Source organism: Netta rufina, assembly GCF_964035555.1.
Source record: "Netta rufina genome assembly, chromosome: 1".
Lineage (NCBI taxonomy): Eukaryota > Metazoa > Chordata > Aves > Anseriformes > Anatidae > Netta > Netta rufina.
The window spans coordinates 140218379-140236858 of NC_140123.1; the positions used below are offsets into that span (position 1 = coordinate 140218379).

The 18480-nt window shown below is 35.7% G+C and overlaps 1 protein-coding gene across 1 annotated transcript in view; it reads left to right on the top strand.

The window, feature by feature from the left end:
• Positions 1-814: 814 nt before the first annotated feature.
• The window catches only part of SLC15A5 (solute carrier family 15 member 5), a gene marked incomplete at both ends in the record, with an annotated part of 30032 nt that continues 12366 nt past the window's right edge, over positions 815-18480 (top strand). The window contains 6 exons of the mRNA XM_084303097.1: positions 815-1184; positions 3054-3279; positions 6855-7024; positions 10356-10576; positions 13066-13252; positions 17318-17506. Coding sequence (XP_084159223.1) covers positions 815-1184; positions 3054-3279; positions 6855-7024; positions 10356-10576; positions 13066-13252; positions 17318-17506 — 1363 coding nt within the window. The remainder of the gene's footprint in view (positions 1185-3053; positions 3280-6854; positions 7025-10355; positions 10577-13065; positions 13253-17317; positions 17507-18480) is intronic.

The window sequence follows — 18480 nt, forward strand, 5'->3', positions numbered from 1 at the left end:
CCACAGAAGCATTAAAAAGCATTATTTCTTTGGCTCTTTCTAATTTCCATTCAAGCTGGTGATTGCTTTTTGTTGAGTGTGTTGTTTGTGCTTCTGTCCCGTATAATGCATTGTAGCATAATATCTGGTTTCTAGAGAAATAGTTTTGGTTTAGGTTACTTTCAGATTGCTTTTCCTCTTTGGTAATGTATTTAACTTATTGTCTTTTAAACTTGCTTCTCTAATTTAAATGTGGTAGCATTACTTATTTTTACAATTAACTTTCTTATCTGAATTTCAACCAAATATAACAAATGTAATAGATTAGATGCTGTTAACCTTAAAAAAAAAAAAAAAAAGTGCTTGCTTTTTCATTTGTTGTCTAATTAAAACACCATCTTATTTTAACCAAATTATTTTCTTGATCTATTATTTGAATTCCACTGAAATGTTAGCTTTCCCATGTATTTAGACCTTTATCTTTAACATATGTATAGAGTTGCACATATGGTATCATATTCACGTAATTTAAAGGGTAATACAATTTGGGGGAAAAATCTTTTTCATCCCCACATGGATTAATTAAATAAATTAATTGAATACCTGAATATTGCTAAATGTAGAAATTGAAATGTTGGTAGAGATCATTTACTTATTTAATGCTCTTTGATCCTATATGTAATGTCACAAATGTGACAGGTGCCTAGGAAATTGTAGTGGTGAAGTGTGGAATTCAAAGCGAGAGCCTTAACAGTTTGCTAATTGCAGTGGAAGAGAACAGAAGTATACCTGCAACTTAAGCTGCCCTACTCGGTCCACCCTGAAAAAGTCAAGCATGCCTGGTGCAGACAGTGGAGAGGTTCAAGAGAAGCAGCTTTGGGATGCTGCTGCTGACAAGGAGCAAAGACTGACACCCAGTAGACACAACCATGCTAGAAATGTGTCTCAGCCTGAGAAGAAACTCCAAGAGGCCATTTGTGTGCTGCTGGTGGAGCTGTGTGAGAGATTCACATTCTTTGGCATTGTCTGCAACATGATCCTCTTTTGCACTGTCAGACTTGGCTATCGCAACTACCAGGCAGCTATTGTCAATATGTGCTTTGTAGGCACCTCCATGTTGACGCCAGTGCTGGTTGGCTGGCTTGCTGAATGCCTTGTGGGAAGGACCAAGCTTGTGTGCATTTGCATGTTTCTACACTTCCTAGGTAGGTGACAGCCCGGTGACTATTTAATGTTTTAATAATTGTATTATAGAAAAACATTGCTGAACACTGTTTGAAATGTAATAATTTTCTCCAGCCTCATGGGCAACTTTGCTAATAGCTAATTACTTCATTTTTCCTCTACAAACTGTCTTGTGGCTTTTTGTGTACGTCATTTTGTGAGGCAGTATTTTGAAAAAGACTAAGAAACATTTGCACATATGGCTTGTGGATAGCTGGCACATGAACTTTCCTGCTCTGAATTGGCTTAGCTATTCAGAGCAGAGATGCTCAGCTCTTTCTTAAATTGGTCATGATAACAAGCATACATTGTTACTAGTGTAACTAGTGTTTGGGGGCAAACGTGAGATATAAGTCAGTTTGAGAGAGAGATTGGAAATGGTTTCCCAGCTGTTGGTACCAACATTTTTATTATATGTAAAGGTATATGACTATTGTAGTTGGACCAGTGGGAAAGATGCATTTAAGTACACATCAGTATAAACAAACATTGCTGTAAGTAAAGAGGTTATATCCTCATACCTATATTGAGAGTCTGGTTTCTGATAATGTATTCTGAATCCTCCCCACCTGTTTTTCTGAAGATCTTTTGTATAAGAGCACTGCTTAAACTAAGTATGACTCTTCTGTAGCAATTAGTGCATTTCACAGCTGGTGGTTGTTCTGTTGGGTTAAACTGAGCAGATAGAAATTCGTCTTACTTGCACCAATTGTTGAGGATTAGCAGGTGTGACTTTTGCAATAGCCAGCCATGTTGTTTAGACATGCAACAAACTAAAGGGGAAGAAAAAGTCATTCCTGAAATCATCTTCTCTAGTTTCCCAAGTGCCCTTGAGTTGACTGAAAAACCATTGTGTAAGCAGCCTGTAAAAATGACTGCAATTATGTTCCTTTGTTTGTTTGTTTTCCCTATGGGCTTCTGGGTTGGAATCTTCTGCAATTTGTCCTTTCAATACGCATCTTGAAGTAGGAGAGCAGTGACACTGACAGAATTTGATGGTTTCGGGTGTTGTTTTAAACTGTACTTTTGATGAAAACTTCTTTTTTTTTGATAGACCATTATATATTTCTGATCTGTTAGATGCACAGTCATAGTCTTAGTCTCACTAACATTGGTGGTGTTTGCACATTGCTATATTTTGAATTTAGCCTCCAATTAAAACTCAGAGAATCTGTAGCTGACCAAATCTGAAAGACTTGCTTTGCAGTCTAGAGCTGGTAAAAGCAATTCATTGCAGTGCTCCTATAGCTGAAGTTCTTGCAGAAGGGGCGGGGGAAATCCCCTGAAGCTGCAACAGAAAACGAGAAAATTCTCTTCCATCAAAACAAGCAAACAAAACAAAAACATGTTTGAGAATTTGTTTAAATTATAGTTCTTATTAAAAGTCTGGGTTAAAGAAGACACAAAACAGATTTTTGTTCCACAATGAGGGGCTTTTTGGCTGTTCTTTTTTTTTTTTTTTTTTTTTTTTTTTTTTTTTTTTTTGTCGGGCAAATTACATGCCTCAGCTGGTCCATTCTGCCAAGTGGAGAGCTACTGCCCTCTACACGCAGGCAATGGAGAAGGCACAATGTGAAGAGCTGCATTTCCAGAGTAAGATTGGAGGACCTGAATCCTTACAAGCATTTGGGGCAGAAAAGTGCTTTCTCAGAGGCCCTTAGTCATCTTGCCTTTCTATATTTAGTGATACCCAGAAAGGTTCTAGATCTGTATGGGAGCAAGACCCTTTCTCTTTACACTCATCTCTTGTCTTTGAATTTTTTTCCATGTCTTTTCAACATAATTGCTTATAAATTCTAATTTTTCAGTCTGATTTTAATCTATTTCAAATAATTTCCTTCCCATTCCAGGCACAGCCCTGCTACCTGTTGTGGCTTTCCCATTTGAAGACATTTACATTGACAGACGACACATTCTTCTTCATACGCTAACAAAAAAAGAGCAGAAAATAGTATTCTACTTTGCACTACTCACAGCTAGCCTGGGAATAGGAGGCATAAGAGCTATAGTTTGTCCATTAAGTGCATACAACCTTGAGGACTGTGGACCAAAGGAACTTCTTTCTTTTTTCAACTGGTTAGTAACTAAATGTTAGCTAAATATCTGTAGAGAATGATACAGCATTGCCTTGAAATTTATTTGCAGACTTACACGACAGATTCCAAGATGGTGGATTTTGTTTTGGGATTTCTGTTTAAACTGCAGAAACTTTAGATTTTTGGAATAATTTCCAACAGTTTCTGTAAAAAAAAAAAAAAAAAAAAAAAAACACCTTTTGCTATAGTTCTCATTTTGCTAAAGATGATCATCTATTTTGGCCTCCATCAGAAATCTTCAGTTGGAATTAGGATGAATTGATTTGCCCAAATATTCAGACTCAATAAGCTAGCTGCTGTTAGGAAAACCAAACGGAATACAATGTTCTACCTTTAACATGTCTATATCTTGAGGATATTTTGCTATTACTCACTGATGATGGCAAAATTCAATAATACGTTAAAATTTGCATAAGAATAAATTTTTAGAAGTGACAGACAGCAGTAGTTCACTGGTTTATTGGAACTAAGTATTGTTAGTAGCCTCTTAACTACTAAAATAAGTGTTAAGGATTTGCTGTATTATTTCAGCTCAGCCACTGTGAAGATTTAGCATGAGATAAGCTATTTGACATTGGTGTTTCATTTGGAGTATTTCATATTTTTTTCAGAAAAACTTTGAGAAAAATTTCTGGGAGGTAAAATGCTTCCTAAAAAATCATTTTTTTGTTTGTTTGTTTCAAATTAACTGTTCCTCTCTGTGTGTCAGAGGGGTCAATTTTGGTCATATATTTGTATTTATTTACCACTTTAATAGCACTAAACATTCACCTTTACTTCTGATTAAACTGTGGAATGAGGATCAAAGAAGTATCAGTGGGAACTTCTGGATTCCTGCTTTAAGGCAGGGTGAAACAAGCTCTAAACTGCCCCCTTTTCTTTCCCTTCCCTATGCATGCACACTTTTAGAATCAAAACTGAGCACATTTGCATATTGACAATATAATGCTGAGGAACCAATGAAGATTATGAATCAGTTCTCTCTTACTTTGGGGATGGCTCTCCTGGCTATTCTTTTTTCCTCCAATTATGTTAATATCAGAGTTTCGAATTAAATTCAAACTTGAGTGAATAAAGCAGCTTTACCAAAGGTGGATGAGACTATTTAGCTCCTTAGAGCAGATTCTGCCTCCTTGACCTGCCCATAGGAGAGATGGGGAAAAAAAAATCCTTATTTTTTACTCTATTCTAAGTTTTAATCCTTAATTAGCAACATCATTTTGATTAAATAAGACTCTGGGGGATTAAGACTGGAGAGCAATCAGTTGTTCTGAAAGATAGCTCTAGAGAATTTAGTGTACTGTGGTCTTAGCCATTCAGAATTGTGTTTAATCAAAGTGACATTTCTCAGTGTTGATTACAAAGGAGACATAATATGAATAAAAAGTTCCTTGGGGGAATCCAAATGGGTCAATTTTGGGGGCTTTGGAAATATTAAGAAAGGCATGTGTGCGATTTTAAAGAAATAAAATAATTTTTGTGATGACATCCACAGAAGGGCTCCTTGATTGCAATCTCAAGATATTTTTTTTTTTAAATAGGGTTATATTCCTAGTGATCTTAATCTTGTTATAATCTCTCAGAATATAATCATTATCCCTTGGTACCCTGTTTTCTATTGGTAGGTGTCTTTCACAGGGTTGAATTTTAAAATAATAGATGAAAAGAAAGTGGTTGCATACTCTTGATTAGCCTATGTTCTTAACAAGTTCTATTTTTTTTTTTAATCAGATATACTGTGTTAATGATAAAAGAAATAGTGAAGTACAAACTTGTAATTACCTATTGTCTTTGTGAATGGAATTAAACAACTGCTTTGCACATCAGGGCCTGGGCCTAACATCTAGTATGATCTATGGCTGTGGCCACCTAAAGAAATTGTGTCTACAGGAGTAGAGAATAAGTGCAAAGGATACAGTCCGAACTAAGGATAAGTTGTCAGTGTTGTCTTGTCTTACTGATTTGCTGAAAAACAAAACAAAACAAAAAAATCAGACAATATGGGACCAGTAGTGTTTCTCTTCTCTTTCATTCTACCCATTCTGTTTGTTTGGTTCACCTTGTCTTTTCAGAGAATTCCATAGTGCTTCTGAAAAAATTTAACCACCTCCTAAAAAGTTCTAGTACAGAAAAATATGTAGCTTGGATACTGTCCCATTCTCATTCTAGGTCTGAGTCTAGATAAATCAAAACTTAAATCGTTAGAGCTCAATGTGCTTAAAAAAATAAAAGCAAATAGTATTTCAAGTAGCAGGAATACTTTTTCAGTACTCAAAATATATACTTATTCAGTATTCAGAATGAATCCAAAAAGTGTTGAAAATTCAATTTTAGAACATTTTCAAGGCTTTTTAAAATATAGATCTGTTTTCATTCATTGAGTTCATCTTCATTGTTTTATTAAGTAAAAAAAAAAAAGTCCATACTCTATAAACATTAACAATACTCTTAAAAGTCACCTGGATAATACTACTGAAGTTACCATAATGAATACATTCCCATAAGACATTCTAATAAAATTATTTTCTTCTGGGCATTTCACAATAACATTTCAGTTTGTATCAGAACTGCATTTTTGAGGAGACCTCAGAGTGCAGAAGTTGGGTACCTTTTAGAACACCTAACCACAACAATGATGATATATTTAGTACCCTCAAGCCACTAGCAGGCTTTGAGTCTGTAGGATCAGATTACAACAGTGAAGTAAAATTCTCAATGTATATAATGTGGACACTGGGTCCCTGATGCAAGGTAAATGGCTCTACAAATCCACTCCTTTTGTCTTGCAAATAAGATATAACACCAAGGATTTTCCAAAAGTATGGTGCAATATCTGAAAAGGGGTATCCTCAAAGCAGAAGCTTTTCACAATAAATTAATATTTTAATCAAAGTCCTCCATGGACTAAGGCTTTTTTTTTTTTTTTTTTTTTTTGGACTAAGACCAAAAGTGAAAGTCTGCTACCAAGTGATTAAACTGTTGCATGACATTCATAGTACACAATTCACTGTTCCAGTCTGCGTAATCCAGGCCAATAGATCAGAGCTACAAAACAATTCATACCCCAAGCAAGTTACCTGAACATTAGATCACTGGCTATTCTAAATATATGAAGTCCACCTCCCCCAAGTAGGAGGAAATATTTTATTTCACACCAGAGGAAATAATTGAAGGGTTGCTATATACACTGTTATTTCTCTGTTAAGCTTAAAATGTGGTTTCATTATTTTGCATACATACATCTTACATTGTCAGGTATTAAAAGTGTAAATGGTAAATGCTGATTTAATTCTTCCTATCCAGAAGGATATTTTTGGTATCAGACTGATAATTTGTTCAGCTCCACTGCCCTAGTACAGTTAGTTTAATTGTTTACCTCATGGACCTGAAACATTGAAGTGAAATTTGGTGCAACTTCTGTGTCAATGTGTGATGCTGTCTACAGTTGCTATATTTACTGTGCATTTAATTTATTGTTTTAAATTTTATATTCTGTAAAGTCTAAATTATTCAGCTTCTCCAATTTTGTCTCTTCTCTCTTTTTGTGTGTACTAGGTTTTATTGGTTGATTAACTTAAATTCAGCAGTTGTCTTTGTTAGTATCTCTTATATCCAGCAGTCTGTGGCTAGGAACCTTGGTTTCCTTATCCCTTTTGTGTCCATACTTATGGCCATGATCACAATTCACATGGTGCGTGGTGAAATGATTTACAAACCCAAAACAGGTAAGAAGCAACTGTCTCTTAGAAAGTATCTTTGGAGATTATTTTCATAGAAGAGATCACCTTGCACATATAAATAAGCTCTTTGACAATACCCTGTTTGGCTGTAGTTACTTGGGTCTCTATGTAACTGACAACATCCTCTGTAATGACAGACATGCAGATTCAGTATAGGCTGAAAAAATTGAGTATGGTGTCTAGTAAACTTATGTACACCTTCTGCAATGTCAAGACAGCTTCAGACCAGTTGTCTGTACAGGAGCAGGTACTATATGCATGCAAGGGAATGGATGCATAAACCAAGTACCTGGGAATATCAGAGTGATAAACTAGAAAAATTTAGTCAAAACAAACAAACCCAAAGAAATGAATTCCCTCTGTGTGCATGCACACACATGAAAAAAAAAAAAAAACAAAAAACATGATAATATCTGACTCAGGTCTCTACTTTAAAGGCCAGCATCAAATTAGGTAGCTTTTTGTAGAGAATGGTGGTTGTCTGGCTCTCTAGGACTCACTAAGGGTTTTACGACCTGAGAAGCTAAAAACATTTAGTATCTATCCCCAGGCTAAACTTTCACATGGACTAAATCTGTAGTAGTTTATCATCTAACTAGTTCAATTTTACTAAGTGAAGTAACAATCCTGAAGATAAGTCATCATTAATCTGGATGACACTAATCATCCATAAATCAAGCAGAATATTTTTTGTCAAGAATTTTTTTTCCCCAATGAATTTTCCCTATGAACATTGTTCAATTTTTCATATATTTTCCACATTTCTGTAGAATGCCTATTTGTAGACTAACATCTGCAAAGTTTTTATCTCCATAGTCAAAATAAAAGATAATATACTTTGTAACTTCCAATAAGATGGTTAAATATGAAATTCATCATAACTGCTATTAAAATCCATAGGTGACCTTACAGGATTCTTATATATGCTACCTTTTTTTATTTTAAGGTAGCTCTTCAAATATGGATCATGCATCCAATTATGTTTAGCTGTCAAGCATGGACTTTGTTTGCATTTCTTCCCACTGCTATAATTTTTAGGATTGGCAGATGACCAGAGATGAGGAAGAAATGTGCATCTACCATCTAGGGTGCAATATAGGATTCTTTATTTTTATTGTAATAAAGTAGCATAGATATTCATATTACATCAAGGTCGAAGTAGCAGAACATTAGAACCAAGTTCTGAAGTATAATGGAGAAGGAAAGTTGCTTTCTGAAAGTTTTTATATCTGTAGAGATGGATATTTTTAAGAAAACATTTGCAATATAAGTATAGAGTGCATGTTTAACTACTCAGTGTGTTCTTGAGTAATCTGAGTAATTCACTACTGTGGAGTTCTGTGGGATTTACTTATTTGCTTTTAAAGAACAGGTGAACAGTTAGAACTTATTCTAACTGTATAATTGGCAAAAACCTCTTGATATAGATTAGGTCTATGCATCACTCAAGTTGCTATCTGAAATCTAATATCAAGCAGTTTTATCTTCCTCGTTTACTAGAGGATATAATCTGTTTAGAAATCCATGTTAAGAAATGCACCTAAATAATGTATTTTCCAGTTATAACTCATAAAAGTGATGTTTCCTAGGTATTTGACTGAAATTACATTCAAGAGGGCCCCAGCTAATCCATTAGGAAAGGCACTGATATGTCAGGATTTTATTTGTATTTTAGCCTTTCTTTCAATGAGAATAAGTAAGGAAGAACCTGTCCTACATATTCCAATCCAAAGGAAAAGAGATGGTCATAACTGTATTTGAGACTAGGACAGAGCTGTTGTATTGCTTTGTCTGAGAGATCCACTGTATCTGCTTGGGGGTACTCTGAGCATGTCCTAATTTCAACTCCGACTGGGTCCAAATATTCATAGAGTGGTAATAGCACTGCATAACTTCATTTAATTCTTTCTTCATGAATGTTCAGCCTGTCACAGAGGATGAAGCAAGAGATTATCACTCCTTTGACCAAAACCATGTAATTACTAGCTATGCCAATAATTTGAGTTGATACAGATTTTTTTCTGCTACCATTTTTTTTTTTTTTTTTACTTCTGAAAACAAATTGACTTTGATAAGATCCCTAAGTCCCACTTATTTTCTGATTATCTTCTTAGTCAATTCACCCTGGAAGTCTAAAGACTACTTTGTCTTCAGGTTCATTCTTGAAAGGTTCGTTTTTGAGATATTCTAGATCCTAAACTCTAGCAACATTTACAGTGAACAGTAAGAATACTTGCCTAATACAGTCACAGAGTAAAATCTGTATCCACTTTTTGTTTTGATAATGCTCTCTATTTCAGATTTCATTCAACAACATCAACAGTCCACAGGTTAATGCCAAACAGTTAGTTTAATTACATTTATATTTAATTTCCTTACCTTAGTACTCTCAGTATTTGAAGAACTTACAATAGGTGTTAGATGGACACTTCTAGAAAATATATTCTCCACCAGAAATAGTGTAGACGCTTTTTTTTTTTTCTTCTACCATCTTTTTGGTTCACCTTAATGTTTAGACAGCATGTATGAAAAAAAAAAAAAAGTTACTGTAGTGTTTAAACACTTCAGAAACGCAGAGAGACATGCTACAACCCCAACTCTCACGGATGGGCAACTTACCAAAAGTAAATGAGTCTGCATCTTTGAGCCCAAAGCTAACATGTTTTATTTCTGTTTCTACTGTCTCAGGAATAAGTAAGCAATTCCCAAGCCCAGTAACCTGTGGGCAAATTTTAATATGAAAAAAAAAATAATAAAAAATAAAATACATTGGAAACTTTTCCTCTCCCGCTGCGTGCTACTTGGAAGTCCTGAGATAACATTTCTGGCTTTAAAATGCATCCCTCAAGGTTTTCTATCCCATCAGCTCTGTTTAGGACTCCCTTTCCTTCTCATTTTGTTACTGCTGTCTCCTTGCTGTACTCCAGCAGATATGCAATATTTCATTGTTGTCTTGAATTGAAAACTAACATCATTCAATCGATAGAAAGCAAAAGCAAAGGAGGGTAATACTTTACCTTCTCAACCACAACAACAAATTGCCATGGTGCCTTAAATAACTGCTAGTAAAAGGCACTTTCTTCTGTCTCTGTGGATGCTCAGCTGCATTACTTTTTTTTTTTCCTCTTAAGTAGTGAATCAAATGATTTCAAAACAGAATGCTTTTGAACAGATCCAGACTTATTTTCTTCCCCCTTTCCCAAAGACATAAGGGCAAATATGTTGGATTATATTTTCTATTCCAAAGTGATTTGTTTGTCTTGTTTATTTTGACATCAAATAAAAATAAACCAATGGCTAATATCTCTGTTTTCAGACAGTTCCCTTCTGACGACTTTTGGGGTAATTGCTAGTGCACTGAAAACTTGCTGTGTGCGGTATCGCTACTTTGGTGGAGGTGTAACAAACTGGCTAGATCACGCCAAGGAAAACTATGGTGGTCATTACAGCGAGATTCAAGTGGAAAGCACAAAGTCACTTGCCAGGCTTTTCCCACTGTTTGCTTTCCAAATTTTATACAGAACGTGTATTATGCAGGTGAGTAAACAGATTAAAAAAAATAAAATCAAATTGATAAAGATTAATGTGTTTAGTACAGTGTTTCCAGGCATGTTTTTTAACTGTTTCTTTGCCAGCTGAACCACTTTCCAGAGTACTATTGTCTGAGATGATACTTTTTCCTCTAACCTCATTAAATAAGCAAAATCACCTTCATCAAGACTTGTGAAGGAGCTTGTTTGGCTTCTTGCTGCTCATTTATATGCATCCTTATTGGTTGAAACATCTAGTGCTAGGGAGTCTTGTGCTCCTCATACTGCTTTGTTATGTTATTGGAGACTCAGGTTCAGCATTCTTCTAAGAAACTGGGAAATTATGTTTTTCAAATGTTTACTCACTTTGGGGCAAGACATAAATCTTTCTTAGCTGTTTTAGTTGCATATTTCATCTACTGTTTTGGTGGGATTATGCAGCTGGTGTACCTATGCTGTATATGGATGGTTTTCCATCTGTGGAAAGAAACAGTCCTTTCAAAGCCTCTCTTCCAGGTTATGTGACTCTTTCCACTTTTAAGTCTTACCACTTTTGAGTGTATGTAATGTAAATGTGTCAGGAAGTTACTTAAGCTGACATGATTCCTTCAGATTAATTTCTGACTGGATGATCCTGGCTAAGCAGGAGTTTGAAGCAGCTTACCTTTTGGCAACTGGCATAACAAATTTGAGCTGGTTTAGTAATTCATTTTTACTTATTTGTTTTAAAATGCGTGCATAGGCTGCTTAAGGAAATTTTTACAAATATGTAACACATACTGTTTTATTGACACTTTCTTGACATCATTCTACATTCCTATCCATCTGCCTCATTCTTTATTCTTTTCCCCCATCCATGCCAGGAATTTAAAAGAGAGGAAAGGGAAGGAGGAAAAAAAATATATATATATCCCTCCCCGTGGCTGAAGTGATGCATTAATGACTAGATAAAAAACAAAACCAGGTATCAATAAATCAGAGCTGTAATATCCAGGAATATATTTCAGAAAGAGAAGACTATTTGCACTACTGAAAGAGTACTTTCAGCAGAATTTCTGTTACGTCTAAGGCTCTTTCTTAAACTAGGCAATTGATCAATGTGTTTTTCATAAAGATTAATATTTTCTACATATTATTAAGTTAACAGATTTCATTGCCTGTGATTCACATTGATGATAATTTAATTCCTATTAATAAGTCAATTCTGATTTGCAATAGGAAATGGAAATGAGGAATCAGCAAAATTTGACTTGGTTCTGATTTTTCACAGTTCTGTTGCCATTTATTCATCCTTTTTACAATTTATATTTCTTTCTAGAGGTGAAATATAAGTGAAAATATTTTTATTAAGAGCTAGCACTTGAGTAATTCTTTGTCACTGAACAGACTTCCAGTGACCAGGGTTGAATATAGCTGTTGATGGGTAACCCTTGATGAACTGCGTTATAAACTATACTTGAATTTTCAGACAGCTATAAATAATATTCTAACTGTATTTGTCATTGCCAGTCATGCTGAAATGCCATGCAGGATACTGCAGAAATCTATAGTGTACTGAAAGCAGAAATGAGAATACGGAAATCAGTTCTACATCCAGCTCTGTCAAGACTGAATTGCTCAAGTTACCTCTTTTTCCCATTGGTCTGTGAAATGGAGTGGGTTGTAACTGTGTGTTTCACATGGTGAATTAAGCATTGAAATTTCAAGCTTCCTCAAACACAAGCAGAAAAATTGGTTGGTAGAACCAAATGTGGGCTTTTATACATGTATAAATAAACTCAACAGATCTGTAGGCTCACACAAGCAGGAAGAGCTATTCGCTCTTGGAATGAGAGAGGGTCTCACAAGTCTACATAACTTCATAGATGATTGCCATTGGTGGGTTGCTCATCTTCTGATGATTGGTTTCTGGTTTTAAGTTCCAGAGGTAAAATGAAGCCCTTTGTATACCTGCTATGGCTGTCAGTCACACTAAGCTGCTTCTAAGACTGTGGCCAAATCCATGTAGATTTTAAAGCCATGTGCTGGCAAGAGCATCTAAAAATTTATCTGACCTAGAGCACACAATTAGAAATTCAAAACATCTTTGTATCCTGTTATTCTCAAGTGAAAAGGGAATTCTGTTCTGTTAGTGAATTCTTCACAGAGTGTTTAAAGCACTGAGCAGAATTATTTAGTGTGTTAACTGATAGCTTATTTGATCATTCCTAGTTAGAGCTAATATGAACTGACGGGCTGATGCTTAGATTTTTTTTATTTTTTTTTTAAGTGAGGAGTAAAGGAAATAAGTTAAAAATGTTAAATCCTAGAAGAGAATGAGAATATTACCATTTGAAAGTCTTTTTATCGTGAATGGTTGTTCCATTTGGTCAATAGGTAATTGATTTTCTGACTTTTTCAGAAGGAAAAGGGTTAGAGAAGTTTCAAAACATAACAATCCTATCCATGAAAGGTAACTGGTATACTAATGAAGTTGGTTTGTATTCCATAATACAGATTCCGTCAGGATATTATCTTCAAACCATGAATTCCAACTTGAACTTCAGTGGATTTGTCTTGCCAATTGCAGCAATGAATGTAATAAGCATCGTGCCACTACTGATTCTTGTTCCTATTTTGGAATGCATTAACTCATGTCTCTTCAGTTCCAAGGGAAGTGGACGTTCTCCTACAATTTATATTGGTACGTTAGAAAACCCATGTGTTTACACAGTTTTTATATGCATTGTTTCTTGGAAGAGAAACTTTGTTAGGTGATAATGATCTTATACAATTATTTCAAATTATAGATATTAAGCTAGACTTGTTTGGGGATGGCTTTGGGATGAATGTTTCAAAGAAATTTTAGTAAACAGTCCTATTAAAAAAAAATATATTAAGGAAAAAATGCATAACTCTTGTTTAGGAAGGTGATAAATACTCTTCTGACCAATACAAGGCATTGAAACAAACACTTGAAGATAGTTAAAAGTCATCTTGAGGAGCTGGTGAGAAAAACAGTACTAACCATTTTAACTTGGGACTTCAACTTGGTTATCTTCTACGTGTTTACGTAGCCTTTAATTTTGGAAAGTTTATTTTCTTCAGAAGGTGGTGTGTTTTTTATTTTTGATGGGGAAGGGGTTCTTTCAGTTAGTAGCTCTCTGATATCTTAAGAAAGGTCCTGTTCCTTAAAATGGTGAATTTGATTAATTAAGCTACACAAAGAGGCTATCTTTGCATATTTTATGCTGACTTTATATTAGGAGTGCAGCTTTTAAGAAAGAAACTGTTGTCACCACTATAGTTCATTCCAGACTCTTTAGCTGAATCCAAAGTGTGTGTGGGGGGGGGGGGAGGGGGGGGGACGGGGGGGGGGGGGGACTTTTGTCTAGTTCTGTCTGCAATATGTGTTTTTAGAACTGGCAAGCAATAGTAAACATACAGACAGTTGTCTAAAACAAACCAATGTGTATCACTGGGCTGCTGTTCTCAGTGAGCAGGCTCAACATCTGAAATGGAAGTGCTTCTCTAGCACTATAATTTTAGTTTGAATATCCAATATGGAATACTTGTCTAGGTGTCCAGGATTTTAATAAACAAAATTATTAAACTGAAACTTAACTTAAACACATCTTGCATGCTTCACTTCCATAACGTGAAGCAGAGGGGGATCTCCAGAGCTGAAGTGTTATCTTTTTCTCATAGAAATAGTGTGAAGTCTTCTCTTTTATTAGTTCCAACATTTTCATCAGTAATCATGTAAGCTCAGACTTGTGGATTGGAGCTCATCTCACAGAAATTCACAGCCTAGAAGCAATGATGGCTTTAATATGGGTGGTGCCTTACAAAGTCGGGCTTCTTTCCTTTGACATTACTGTCTTTCCATTGCCCTGTCCCTGACCCCAGACCTCCGATGTTCTGGGATCTGGAGGGATCCTAAACATTTACCTACTGATATCAGCTACATCTAATTGTACTAGAAAAGCAGCTTCCATTCTACATTTGTTTAAAACTATTCTTTTTTGGAGATACTCATTAAACTTCCTACATGTTTTATCATCTGGCCTGCATTATAAAACTCAGACAAAAATATTTATAAACGACTATTTTCTCAGTGTGCTACTATTAATTCTGTGCCCCATGGCAAGCAGCACAGTGAGTACTGACACACACAGGTATTAATCTGACTAAATTAGCCTAATTAAGAGTGTTATTAAGTTTTATATAAACCAGATGCATATAACGCAGCAGGTTGCAATTACCCTAGTTTTTAAAATAACATCTGCATTAAACCACAAAAAGCACATTCAGATTATAGTTTTTTCTTAAAACCAAGGAAACTTCAAGTTACTATTAATGTTGTATCCTGTTATGTTAAACAGAAGTAGAATATATGCAGTGGTTTATCCTTAATAGCTTCATTTATTAAAATACCCTCCTGTTAGAGGTGATAAATTACCTGAGCCATAAAATATACCCATGAGTACAGGCAATGCCTTCAGATATCCAAGCATATGACTGCAACTGCAAATATGGTAGACCTCTAAGTGCCAGTATTTTTGCCAACAGTTAATTAGGTTCACAATTATTTTCAGGAGAAAAAAAAAAAAAAAAAAAGAAATTATAAATAGGATGTTGGTGTTAAGCCAGTTTACAACTACACTTTAATGCAAGCTTTGAAATAGAGGGAAGTTTGAAGACTTATATTCTTAACATACTGAAAGTTTCAGGAAATTATTCAAGGATGAGCCATAAGACAATGTTGAACTATCTGATTGCTCTGTAATAAGATCCATGTGAAAACTGCAATCTATGTTACTTTCTCTGAAATTGCTGGTTTATTTGTAAATTTGGTATGATACAACAAATATGAAAAATCTTAAAGTGAATTTAGATTGTGTTGCAAATATATTGAGTACTTGGACATGAAAAATTAGTTTTTGGAAAATTTAGGGCTTTTCCACTTTTTAGATTATTATGCTGCTTGATTTAACCAGCAGTACAGAAGATTCAGCAGAGAATGGATCGTGTCTTTGCTGGATAGCTGTCCATCAGTTACAGTCAATTTGTTCACTAAGGAGGACATGTTTGGTAGCTCAAGACCACAGGATACTGGACTGCTGCAGCTTTGCTCTTCCTATAGCCAGGCCTTTCATTGCTTCCCTACAGCCAATGTTGATGCTTTTGTAATTACATGGAGAGTTAAGGGAGTAGATCATTCTTACTGAAACTGTAGCTAGACATTTTAAAAACAAAAACAACCAAAAAACAACAAAAATTGTGGGAGCATGGAGAGATTTATTAGTACCAAGTGAGAAGCACATAACTTCTGACATGGGAACTGTGGGCTCCATTGTCTAGAAATGACAAAAGGAGGGAAACGTACAAAGTTCCAATTCCAGCAGGCTTTCTGATAACACAAATGTAGCTGATATATTTTCCAGGCTGATGGTACCAAGGTACCAAGGTGGCATATAGCTAAGGAGCCTTAGCCTTGAATTTTCTGCCCCTTCTGTCCTAATGCCCAAAGAGTCAGACTTCAGTACATAATATAAATATAAAATGAAACAAAACTTTTGATTGTCAATGTCAGAGCTAATAAGTGTAACTGTTACCAGTCATGAAGTGAGATGAGTCCTCTTAAGAGGGAAACAATATGTGGTCTGGGTATTTGAGCCAAAGTTGTCAAAAGAAAACAAATCCTCATGTCTGTACTTATATCATAGCTTTTAAGGGCTGAGGAATTGCAAAGTTATTCAAAATCAATGGGAGATCAAAACATTAGAAGGTTAAATGTTTCAGGTTAAAGCAATTCTAGATCCTTTTGGTAGCTTATTGGAAGTTTTGTCTTGCACTGAGGCTACACATGCAGCTTTTTTCCCTGTCCTTTGTTCCTGTGCTTGTGTGGTACTTATGCCTTACCACTAAGGCAGCTGGTATCACTCCATGATTTGCATGTACAGTAATATATTGAACAAGGTATTTTGGATCATGCGCTGATACTTCAGCACAACTGAAGAAAAGAGGCAACTAATGTCTTAGGTGCAAGCACTTAAAAAGCAGAAGATTCTCTCTTCTAGTAATGCAGCTGATCCTAAGATGTTAAACAGCCCATCAAATGCATTAACACTTTCAAACACAGGTCAGGAGAACTCTAGTGGAGGGAAAGGGAAAAATGTAGGAACACTTGATCTCCTGATATGTGGTCTGCAGTGATTAACTTTTTCTCTCCCACCTACAATGGCGTGCAACTTTAGTAGCTTAAGTGACTGGACTACTATTTTTTGTACAGAAAACAAAGGGATAAAGCATACAGTGTATATGTATATTTCAGAATTTTACAGCTGCTTGAACTGGAGAATTTCCCTCTGCTTTTGGTACCCAATCCTTGGTGATATCTGGAAAAACTGCCTTCCCTTCTTGCTCTCTTCTCTTCTTAACTCACATAGTCTTTAAAAATTACAGTTATGAAATCTTCTTTTTGAGTTTGTTCTTCAGAGAGGTTTTTCCTCTCATGTTTGTTCTGCATCACTACATTCTTTGTGTGCTGAGCTGCTGTCCTTTTATCATAGATTTAGAATTAAGCTTGCAGGTGTAGGACATACTTTCTAATCTGTTTCTTTGTGCAGAGAATTAAAACAAAACCAACAACATAAAAAAAATATCTTACACTACTTTTGCATGCACTGGGTCTCTGACTCACTGTAAATATGTGGTAATCCTGTAACTGTAAACTTAGTGAATACTCTCTGTGCTCTTTACCCAGTTGTAGGTCAGTTATCTGCTGCACTTTCTGTGATGGTTGCTGGTTTCTCTGAAATACACCGAAAGCATTTCCCTCAGGTGGAACAGACCCTTTCCGAGGAGATTCTCCTGGTCTCCTCCATGCCTTGCTTCCACTTAACTCCTCAGTATGTCTTACTCGGAGTGGCAGAAGCCTTGGTAACACCTTCCTGTAAGTAAAAATTAATAGGTTATAGCCAGTGTGTCCTGGTTCTCAAAGAATGATATCAATTCTTAAAAGTAATTAGACTATCATGTAATATTTTTACCCCTGACTCTATTCCACAGGCTTAATGAGCAGATCTATGCTCTACCTGCTTGAAGTAGCATGGTTTGTCTTGCTGGATGTAATGCAGAGTGAGCAATGTTGTTCCAAATTAACTGGAAGGTTCTGTAGCAGACCAGCCAGATGTAATCCACCACTGGGGGGGGGGGGCAGAAGGGGATGATGAGAGTGGTGGGATCTGGAACTTGAAGTGGAAGCTGGTCAGGCAGTGGGATGATTCGAATGAGCTCCTGAGGTCTCTTCATCTCGTCTGTTCTCAACTATTTTGTAACTGATTTTCCTGAGACTGAACAAACACATGCGTGACAATTGAGCTGTGGTTATAGTCTTTGAGCCCTTTCAGGCCACAGCCAAAGCAAGGTGAAGTAATTTAGCTTAACCCTTTTCATTTGAGAACCCAGCTAATATAATTACAGTTTTTCATTAACATAGAGCATATGCAGGTGGGTACCACAATTCAATTGACGTGAACTTGAGGAATATTGTAGGTAGATGCAGGACTTGTGTTTGTGCTACAGTCAGGAGTCATGTAAAGATGCCTACACAGAGCATGATGTCTTAGTTTATGTAATGGAGCTAGAGATAAACATTCCTGTTTCGCAGAGCACAGGCACAGCTTATCTCTCACTTACCATCCATACACATACTCCTGATTACAAATATGAACCTTCTTTTCCTTCTATAACTTATCTTTCCAAAACTGCACTGGCATTCCAGAGATTTGTTTCCTAAGGAGCACACAGTCTTTACCAGTGTTCTACCATCCAGAGGTTACTTTTGTAATACTGATCTTTTTTTTTAATCTAATCAACATTCATTTAAATAGACACAGGTAAAGTTATGAACTAGCTGATTTCCAT